This window comes from Ursus americanus, chromosome 25 (assembly GCF_024610735.1).
Source record: "Ursus americanus isolate L20-20 chromosome 25, mUrsAme1.1.p, whole genome shotgun sequence".
NCBI lineage: Eukaryota > Metazoa > Chordata > Mammalia > Carnivora > Ursidae > Ursus > Ursus americanus.
Genome location: NC_142151.1, coordinates 9,013,197 through 9,023,494, shown reverse-complemented (window position 1 = coordinate 9,023,494; position 10,298 = coordinate 9,013,197). Strand labels below are relative to the sequence as shown.

Sequence of the window (10,298 nt, the reverse complement as noted above, 5' to 3'; positions counted from 1 at the left end):
TTGTGCGCTCGCTGTCTCTCTCTCTCACACACACATTCTGACAAATAAATAAATAAAATCTTAAAAAAAAAAAAGAATCCCCTTCTCTCTTGTCTCCTCATCTAGTCCTTACCCTTCTCTATCTTTTGTCTTTTCTGACCTGACAAGGTGATGGGTCATATCAGGGAGTATGTCATGGATCAGCCCTGCCATCAGGTTCATTCCTCAGCTCTGACATTTAGGCCTGCTGGAGGAGCCCTCCACACCCTGGTTGACCTCACCCATTCCTGTACCTGCTCTCTAACCACATGCAGTGATGACTTGGTCACTGCCTAATGGTGAACTGCCCCATCTTCGTGAGTCCTTGCAATCCATTGCTTGGGAAAGTGCCTGGCGTATTAGATAGGTAGTCCATACATGGGTGAATGAGTGGGTAGGTGGGTGGGGGGAAGGAGGGATGAATCCAATTGGAGAAACAAGCAGGATAGACTATCAAGGCCTCCAAGTCGGAGGCCAGCTCTGCCTGAGCCTCCCTCTGGAATCCAGTGGCATTGGGTATTTGAGCCATGGAGACTTGAGCAAGAAAGGCTTCCACAGAGAGCAAACTTTTCAATTAGGAGACTATGGCCTGATGCACAGCAGAGACAAGAGCGCCCCCCCTCCCGGAGGCCTGGCTTTCTCTCAGAAAAGACCAAGTCACCGTTGGTCCACAGCCACACTGTCTGCCTAGCCGTAGGCAGCCATGACTCTCAGGGGTTCACACACCTGAGCAGATGCCCAGACGAAGAGGATGTCTCTACCCTCACTCAGCTTCCCTTGCCTCTCTAACAGCCAAGTTCACTGGCAAGTCTGAGTTCACTGAAGTGAGGAGGAAGGGTCTTAAAAGAGCCCCTAGTGCAGCTGCAGGGTCACCCTGACATAGCAATCTGTGTTCCATGTTTAAGTGTCATTCATGGGGAAAGCAGGCTGGGGCTCTTCCATTCTCTTCCGTCCGCTCCTGCCGTGCCCTCTCTGCCTCGTGCTTCCCGTCACACCATCCTGGACTTTAAAACGCTGGCCATTCCTGGGTGACTAAGGGCAGGAAGAACCAGATTCGTGGACCAGGGCAATGTAGAAAAGAGAGTCCCTCCTCAACTGCGATTTCCGTTGCCTTTGGCGTCAGAACCTTGTAAACACAGCAGCAGTTCCTGAAGAAAGGGAGAATTCAGATCAGATTTAGAAAACGAGAAGTCTGGGCTTCCGACCAAAGGCTTTCTCCATTCTGAAAACTCGGGCGCATCTCCTTGGCCCTTCCCCAGGCCGGCCAGCAGGTGGCACCACCATCAGGGATTTCAAAACCAAAACTACATTAAACTGCAAACAGATTTTTTTTTTTCGTTTTGTTTATGCAAATAGTCCATTCCCTACAACATTCCTCCCGGAATGGTCCCCTCCTTCCCCTCCACAGTCATTCCCTCCCCCTTGCCTCCCCTGCATGACCGCTCTCTCCCTCAACACAGAGTGGATGAAGACGCTGTCAGGAGAGTCCTGGATCCAAAAACTGGCCTTGAGAAATGTGAGTAAGGCTGATGGGGCCCTGGGAGGGAGGGAGGGAGAAGCCAGAGGAGAGAATCCTGGGCATGGGACGCAACCCTGCTCCCAAATTCATTCAGGGAGACAGGAACACCCCTCCTTCCCACATACCTTACCTATTCCCGTAGGCACACGCATGCACAGGCAAACACATACCCCCCCATCCCTCCTCCTGAGGAGGAGACCTTACACCCATGAGGCAATGGCCATCTTCCCTGCTTCCTCCCAGCTCATGGCAGGGGAGCAGCAAGATGAAGGGACCCACTGTGCCCACGAGGGGTGTGCTCAGTACATGACTCCATATTCCATAGGACCTTTCTCCCAGAGGCCTTTGCCTCTGGATAGGAGCCTTTGGAAGCCCCATCAGAGAGCCATGACTGGAAACCCTCGCCCTCCATTAACTGGTCCCAAGCCAGCCCTATTCCGGGAAGGGGAGGGGAGTGGTGGGAGAGGGCAGGGGAGGAGGATGGGGAGGGAGGTACAGGGCGTATGATGACCTCTAGACTGGACATTGCCCGAGGGGAGGACACCCAATGCCGCGGCTGCAGAGACCAGCCTCGCCACTTCACCACCCCCACCTAGAACATCTCTGCAAGGTCTAAAATGGCCAGAGAGGAAAATACCGAGTGGTATGACCATCCCAGCCCCCACCCCAGGCACTGCCCAAATGGCAGGGGTGCCGCACCCCTCCAGCACCAGACACCCACTTTCTTGTCGGCAGGTGGCTCTTATATCTCCTGGTGCTGATCCTGTTCTGCCGAGTGGGAGACTCCATCCCCGTTTCGCAGAAGCTCTTTGGGGAGGTGACTTCTCCTCTGTACCCCAAGCCTTACCCCAGCAACTTTGAGAAAACCACTGTGATCACAGTGCCCACAGGATTCAGGGTGAAGCTCATCTTCTGGCAGTTTGACCTGGAGCCTTCTGAAGGCTGCTTGTATGACTATGTCAAGGTAGGGGATCAGGTTGGGAGGCAGAGGGAGAGCTGGGTGTCTCTGGAAACTGAGGACTTGTGCTCTTATCAGCCTGGATAGCATTCCCCACCCACGGACATAGCCCCAGCCCTGCAAGAGCTGATGGCCAAGTGGAGTTCGGAGAGTCTGGTGACAGCATGGATGGGGCGTCCCCTGAACTTAGAGGCCCTTAGTGAGCACTGAAGGGAGAAACACAGGGGAGGGAACGCACAGGCCTCACTTCCAGGAAATGTACTGTCTATAGGAGTCAGAAAAACCTTCCCCATCGGCTGACTTGCTGGGGGTCTTTGGAAAACTGCTGTGCCTCGGTTTCCCTGTTTCCGTGTAGAATATCACCATGGCTGCCTTCCTAAACAGGAACATGGGGAAGAGAACCGTGTGAGGTGGTAGCTCAACAGAAGCCTCAGCAAGGTCCATGGGCTCAGTCTCCTCACCTCTGTAACAGCCAAGTGTGCTTTCCCAGTCTCAACTTTCCATATCAATAAAAAGGAGATTCTAGATTCGGGATTCAAGTAGAGTCTACACACATGCAGTAAATACCATTCCCAGGAGACCCTCTGGAGGTTACGAGAGAATAACATGAAAACGATACGTCTTCTACCCCAGAGGACTGGAGAAGTTTGCAGGGTTGGGGGGAGGGGTCTTGGTGGCGGGGATGGTGAGGGATGGGGTGGGGGCAGGATGTCTTCCACTTTTGAGGGGTTAAGGAACCTGTGAAGAAAGTGGGAAGCTAGGTGATGCTAGCCCATGCAGAGGCTGGAGAGGCTCCCACTTAGCTGAGCGTATCAGGAGGCACGGCTGGACGTGAATGGTTCGCACAAGGTGAGGTGGAGTAACTGGACAGAAAACACAGCAGACCACTCCGGTCCCCAGGAATGAATGGGTGCTAAGGGCTGTGTGGAGACAACCAGATTCCAGTGGAAGATGAGCATGGCAGGTGGTGGAAATGAAGAAAGGTCTGAAACATGCCAGGGGACAGAGAACAGGGAAGGGGTGATGTACCAACACAGGATAATATGCCAGGAGTTAGCCACTGAAGACTCAGATGAACGGATGAAAGTCACTGGGGGAACAAAAAGAAAGCAAGTCACCAAGGGGAGGTTTACAACAGCCAGAGCCCCGCGGGGAGAGACCAGGTGGAAGCTGGTCCAGCCGGGGGGTCACCACTCACTCCTCGGGACAGGAGGAGGACTTTGCTGACCTTCCACGTGGGACGGGTCTCCTCAGCTGCTCTTCTTCCCACCCCTGTCTTGCTCCACCAGATCTCTGCTGACAAAAAAACGCTGGGGAGGTTCTGTGGGCAACTGGGTTCTCCACTGGGCAACCCCCCAGAAGAAAAGGAATTTATGTCTCAAGGGAACAAGATGCTGCTGACCTTCCACACGGATTTCTCCAATGAGGAGAATGGCACCATTATGTTCTATAAGGGCTTCCTGGCCTACTACCAAGCTGTGGGTGAGTGGCCCCTAGGTGTCTTTTTTTCTGGCTGTAGGCATGATGCATGGGGACCAAAAAAAGGGGAATCTTGAATCCACTGAAGCAGGAAGCCTGTCCTTCCTTATTTTTCCCCTCAAGAGAGCTTTTTCCAGGAGAGGCCTGCCAACTTGGATTCTGTCACCATGGGCCAGTTCCCAGAAAGCATTAGAGTGGCCTGAAGCTGGGGCTCCTGGGTGGCTCAGGCAGTTAAATGTTCAACTCTTGGTTTTGGCTTGGGTCATGATCTCAGGGTCATGAGATTGAGCCCTGGGTCAGGCTCTACACTGGGCATGGAGCCTGCTTAAGATTCTCTCTCTCCTTCCCCCTCGGTCCCTTCCCCCACCCCCCAAAAAAAGAGAGAGAGAAAGAGAAAGGCCTGGAGTTCCAGGTAGCCAGGAGACGATTTTGTCTTTAGTGCGTGTCTCTGGTGCATGACCTTTCTGAGAGCAGAGCCATGGCAGAAGTCCCCCACAGGCAGGAATTTAACCCTTCCTTCTGGAATGTCTTCCAGACCTCGATGAATGTGCTTCCCAGCGCAACTCAGTTGAAGAGAATCTCCAGCCCCAGTGCCAGCACCTGTGTCACAACTATGTTGGTGGCTACTTCTGTTCCTGCCGTCCAGGCTATGAGCTTCAGAAGGATGGGCATTCCTGCCAGGGTAAGGTTGGGGCACTGTGGGAGGGAGGCAGGGGCCAAGCAAGGACTGCGGGGCCATCCAGAGAGTCCGTGGTGACCCCCACCCTCTCTGCTCTCACAGCCGAGTGCGCCAGTGAGCTGTACACAGAGCCATCCGGCTACATCACCAGCCTGGAGTACCCCCGGCCCTACCCCCCTGACCTGCGCTGCAACTACAGCATCCGAGTGGAGCGCGGCCTCACCCTCCACCTCAAGTTCCTGGAGCCTTTCGAGATCGATGACCACCAGCAAGTACACTGCCCCTATGACCAGCTACAGGTACAGCCATCCTACTCCCTGAGGTTCTCCCTTCCTCCCATCCCTGCTTCCCGCTAGATCCTCTGGCCAACTGGGACAGGAATGACCAACGTCGCACACGGGCTAGGCAAGTGGGTCCCGGGGATCCCTTTCCTCCTCCAGCTGAAAACATACACACAAAGCAGAGTTCCCACCACCACCACCATCCTGGCCCAGTGGGAAAATGTCTGAACTGGAGAGACGGCCCTCCCCTCTTCCCCACCAGATCTATGCCAGTGGGAGGAACATCGGCGAGTTCTGTGGGAAGCAGAGACCCGCTGACTTTGACAGCAACAGCAATGCGGTGGATCTGCTGTTCTTCACAGATGAGTCGGGGGACAGCCGAGGCTGGAAGCTGCATTATACCACCGAAAGTAAGGTTGCCTAGGGGCCTCTCTCACTGGCCAGCAACAGGGCAGAATCAGACGGGACAAAAGAAGGACAGTGGTTCTGAAATAAATATGTCCTCTGGTCTCCCCGACAGTCATCAAGTGCCCCCAGCCCCAGACCCTAGACAAGTTCACCATCATCCAGGACCTACAGCCTCAATACCAGTTCCGTGACTACTTCATTGTCACCTGCCAACAAGGCTACCAGCTTGTGGAGGTAAGAGCCTAGGGCCGACAGAGAGAGCGGACCCAGCCCTCCAGGAGCAGTTCAGGTGGGTAGGTTCCTACCAGATTTAGGCTGAGCCCCAGCTGGCTTCACACATGTTTGGGCTGGAAGATCACCTGGTCTACCTGCTCTCAAACTTGACCTCACATTGAAAACCCTTCGAATTTTAAAACACTGATGTCTGAGCCCCTGCAGAGACTGATTCCATTGGTCCTCCGAGGGCAGCTAGGAGTACTTACAGCTACCCAGGTGATTCTAATGTACAGAGAAGTTTATGACCTACTGGCCTAGCGTGATAACGGTAGGATTTAGGGACTGAAAAGGCAGGGTGGAGTGCAAGGAGTGACTCACTCAACATCACAATGATTTTGTACAGGAGGACTGGAACCAAATCTCCTAGTACATGCCCAGGGCTTTTTTATGCACAATGGTGTTCTCACCCTGGGCCCCCCACCCTGTCCTCAGCTTTGCAGGCTCAGGAAAGACCATGGTTTTATTGGTTAATTTCACGAAAGCTGGTAAACTAAAATACTATTTTAAAAAACATACAATTGGAGTGACCCTTGGGTCTACCAAGCTCGTGTTTTGTTTTTTTTTTTTAATTTAAAGTTGTGGGGTTCAGGGGCACCTGGCTGGTTCAGTCCATAGAGCATTCGACTCTAGATCTCAGGGTCGTGAGATCAAGCCCCACGTTGGGCCTGGAGCCTACATAAAATGAAATAAAACAAAATAAAATAATATAAAATAAAATAATAAAATAAAATAAAATAAAATAGTGGGCATCAACTGGACTGTAGTGGAAGCAGACAAGAGTCTGGAGAGAGAATTATCGGGTCTGACAATCAGCCCCTGCTCTGACTTTCCCCTGCGTGACTCAGTGCTCCCATCTGCAACTCTGGTTCGAGGAAAACAAAGGAGCCACATCCATGGGGGTGCAGAGGTCTGAGAGCCTGAGAATGTCTGACATTCCCCGCTACTCCAGTGTGGGAAAGGCAGGAAGGGAACCACAGTGCCTCCTTGTGCTAACAGCACCTCTACCTCTGTCTGCCTCTTCTCAAACAGGGAAACCAAGTGCTGCTCTCCTTCACAGCTGTCTGTCAGGATGATGGCACCTGGCATCGTGCCATGCCCAGGTGCAAGAGTAAGTCACAACTCAGCAAGTGCCTGCCCCTGGGGAGCTCCCACCCCCCAGCCATGGAGACCTAGGCTCTGAAAGGAAGAGCCCCCCAAAACACCCTCCCCCCTCACTTGTCCCTTGAAGCCTATGGCCCACCTCAGGAACCAGTCAGCAGCGCTGGTGGGCTCTACCTAGAACTAAATTTCACTCCATCTAGTTCCTATCCTTCACAAGCGCCCCCGACTGACCATATTTCCCTAAGGTTCTCAGCCTGTTCTGCGGGCAGAAAACTCAGGTTCTTCCCACAGACTTTCCAGTACCATCCCTCTCAGCTCTCATACTGCCCTGTGTTCTCTCCAAGTCAAGGACTGTGGGCCACCCCAAAGCCTGGCTAACGGGGCCTTCAATTACATCACCACAAAGGGGGTGAACACCTACCAGTCCCGTATCCAGTACTACTGCCAGGAGCCATATTACAAGATGCACACCAGAGGCGGCATCAGCGAGACCGCACGAGGTAGGGACCCATGCACATGGCAGCCTTCTCCCTTCCATCTTCTCAGGACGTCTTCTGAGATTTTCCCAACATAATCCCTAGGGGATGTATATTGAGGTATCTGCCCTGGACACTGGCTTCAGGGGCCTAAAGTACAGTGCCAAGGAGCATCTAATAGGGTTGAAGGAGGCAACTGAGCTGATACAAAGAAAGTCCTAAGTCTCATAAACAGTCGGCTCCCTCCCACCACCACCATGACCATTACTACTGCCACCCTCGCAAGCACCATCATCATCCCCACCTCCACCTCCACCAACACCACCTCACCATGATCACCAGCATCACCACCAGCATCACCACCATCATGACCAACCCCCACCTCTACCACCACCAGCAACACCACCACCCCACCACCATCATCACCACCATCATCACCATCATCACCACTGCCCAACCCCCCACCATCACCACCACCCCTACTATCACCACCATCACCACCACAACCACACTACAGCTAGATCACTGGACTTCCCCCAGCATTCTCCCCACATAGCCCCCAGACTACTATGTTGTGATTTTTTTGCGTTTAGGCTTACAAAATGACTCTCAAACTCATCTTCAAAACTTTTCTTTAAAATGAACTAAATCACATGCTTTGTAGGTTTGAAACATCCAAAGGAAAAAAAAATCTTATATATAGATTATATGGTATTATTTAAGAGCTTGGCTCTGAAGTTAGACAATCTGCAGTTTGCATCTTGGTTCTGGAACTTAGAAGTTCTGTGACCTTATGCAAATTATCTAAGTTCAGTTTCCTCCTCCAAAAAATGAAGATAATAATGCATCCCTGAAAGTGTCACTGCAGTGCCTAAATGAGATAACGTAGATAAAGTGCTTAGCAACATGCATGGTGCACTGTCAGCAATCAGAACATGGAGCTACCGCTACCGTCTACTATCCCACTACCAAGATGCAATCACTGATAAGATTTTCCTACGTTCCTTCCAGTTTTTATGTCTACTTTCCATAAATAGGGATCACATCAGAGTTAAGTGCTCTGATTTTTTCACTGGACATTAAAACAAAAATATATGTAGAGAGCCTCTCAACACTTTTGATATTCCATCCGTATGTATTTGAACCTTTTCCTTTGTCCTTGTCCATGTCGTTCCGAATCTCCTGCCTCCCTGTCCTGCACACTCAGTGCCCATTGGCCTCTGAGACCTGGTTTCCCTGTCCACAACCTCCCATCCTGATCATAGCCCCCTCTTCCCGCAGGGGCCTATACCTGCACCGCTGAGGGCATTTGGAAGAATGAATGGGAAGGATCGAAGATTCCTCGCTGTTTGCCAGGTGAGTGGAAGCCCTCTGGGGCCATCCCCAGTGCCTTTTGCAGCCCTGCAGGGCCTCAGGAAAAGAGTGGAGACAAAGTGAATGGAGAGACACTCCAGCTTGAGGTCAAAAATAGACAAAAGGAGTAAGGGAAAGAGGGGAGGAGATATTCCAGGAGAAAGGGAGAAAGGAATCCAGAGAATCAGACTCCGTCCTGACATTCCTTTTTCACTGAGCAGATGGGAAGTCTGGGAATAAAAAGAGCAAGAAAACCCCCAGGAAGAAATAAACAAGAACAAGGAGAAGAGGCTGACAAAAGGCCAAAGACAGAGGGTGTGTGGGAATGGGAGGAGAAAGAGGAAAGAGCCCGGAGCCGAAAGAGGGGCCCTAGGGGGAACTGACTGACCACAGAAGGGAAGAAGGCGGGCCAGGCCTGACTTGTCTTGCCTTCCCTGTCTCTCCTCTCCAGTGTGTGGAAAACCCGTCCACCCTGTGGAACAGAAGCAGCGCATCATTGGAGGGCAAAAAGCCAAGCTGGGCAACTTCCCCTGGCAGGCCTTCACCAACATCTATGGGCGAGGGGGTGGAGCCCTGCTGGGCGACCGCTGGATCCTCACAGCTGCCCACACCCTCTACCCCAAGGATCACGACGCACAAAGCAACGCCACTGTGGATGTGTTCCTGGGCCATGTAAGCGTGGAAGAGATCACAAAACTAGCAAACCACCCTGTCCGCAGGGTCAGCATCCACCCAGACTACCGCCAGGATGAGTCCCACAATTTTGAGGGGGACATCGCCCTCTTGGAGCTGGAAAATAGTGTCACCCTGGGCCCCAACCTCCTCCCCATCTGCCTCCCTGACAACGAGACCTTCTATGACAGGGGCCTCATGGGCTATGTCAGTGGCTTTGGGATCATGGAGGAGAGGCTTTCTTATGACCTCAAGTTTATCCGTCTGCCCGTAGCTAAGCGAGAGGCGTGTGAGAGCTGGCTCCGGAAAAATAAGAGGAACGATGTGTTTTCTCAAAACATGTTCTGCGCTGGGGACCCGTCTCTAAAGCAGGATGCCTGTCAGGGGGATAGTGGAGGGGTCTTTGCAGTGAAGGATGAGAACAATGATCGCTGGGTGGCCACGGGCATTGTCTCCTGGGGCATCGGGTGCAGCAGGGGCTATGGCTTCTACACCAAATTACTCAACTATGTGGACTGGATCAAGAAGGAGATGGAGGGGGAGGGATGAGCCCAGAATTTACTAGGTCAGAATCCAGAGAGCAGCGCATAAAAAAAATTATCTCACCAGTTATTGATAACCACTTAGAATCCATATTAAAATCACTGATGCAGAAAGATACCGTGTGAAATAAATGCTCTTTTCTATAACCCCATCCCTGCTCATCACCTAAAACAACCCAAAAGTCACCTTTCTTTCCTCCAAGGATTACAGAAGATATATTCCACAATCTCTACTTATCATTGTTCTCTTCCATTTTTGTACCTTTGGATAATTGAAACTCTTTCCAAATAAAATTTTATGAGAAATTCCAGTGTGAAAAATGAGTTAAAAGCAGTATTTAATCAATATAAAAATATTTAGTGAGATCATACTTAAAATACTTAGGAAGGTAGGGGCACCTGGGTGGCACAGTCAGTTAAGAATCTGATTCTTTATTTTTTTTTTTAAGATTTTATTTATTTATTTGACAGAAAGAGAGGGAACACAAGCAGGGGGAGTGGGAGAGGAAGAAGCAGGATCCCAGTGGAGGAGCCTG

At 51.6% G+C, this 10,298-nt stretch overlaps 1 protein-coding gene across 2 annotated transcripts; it reads left to right on the top strand.

The window, feature by feature from the left end:
* The first annotated feature begins 1,376 nt into the window (after positions 1-1,376).
* On the top strand, positions 1,377-10,083 carry C1R (complement C1r). 2 transcript variants are annotated; one of them, XM_087855578.1, is made up of 12 exons: positions 1,377-1,534; positions 2,055-2,180; positions 2,273-2,501; positions 3,785-3,977; positions 4,510-4,656; positions 4,756-4,952; positions 5,197-5,344; positions 5,455-5,576; positions 6,648-6,726; positions 7,064-7,219; positions 8,477-8,551; positions 9,000-10,083. In XM_087855578.1, the coding sequence occupies exons 2-12, from the start codon at positions 2,155-2,157 to the stop codon at positions 9,767-9,769; spliced, it is 2,142 nt and encodes a 713-aa protein (XP_087711704.1). In that variant the 5' UTR covers positions 1,377-1,534; positions 2,055-2,154; the 3' UTR covers positions 9,770-10,083. The 2 variants fall into 2 exon arrangements, with proteins under 2 accessions (XP_087711704.1, XP_045637261.2); XM_045781305.2 differs by lacking the exon at positions 2,055-2,180 and having other exon boundaries at positions 1,378-1,534.
* Positions 10,084-10,298: the final 215 nt, after the last annotated feature.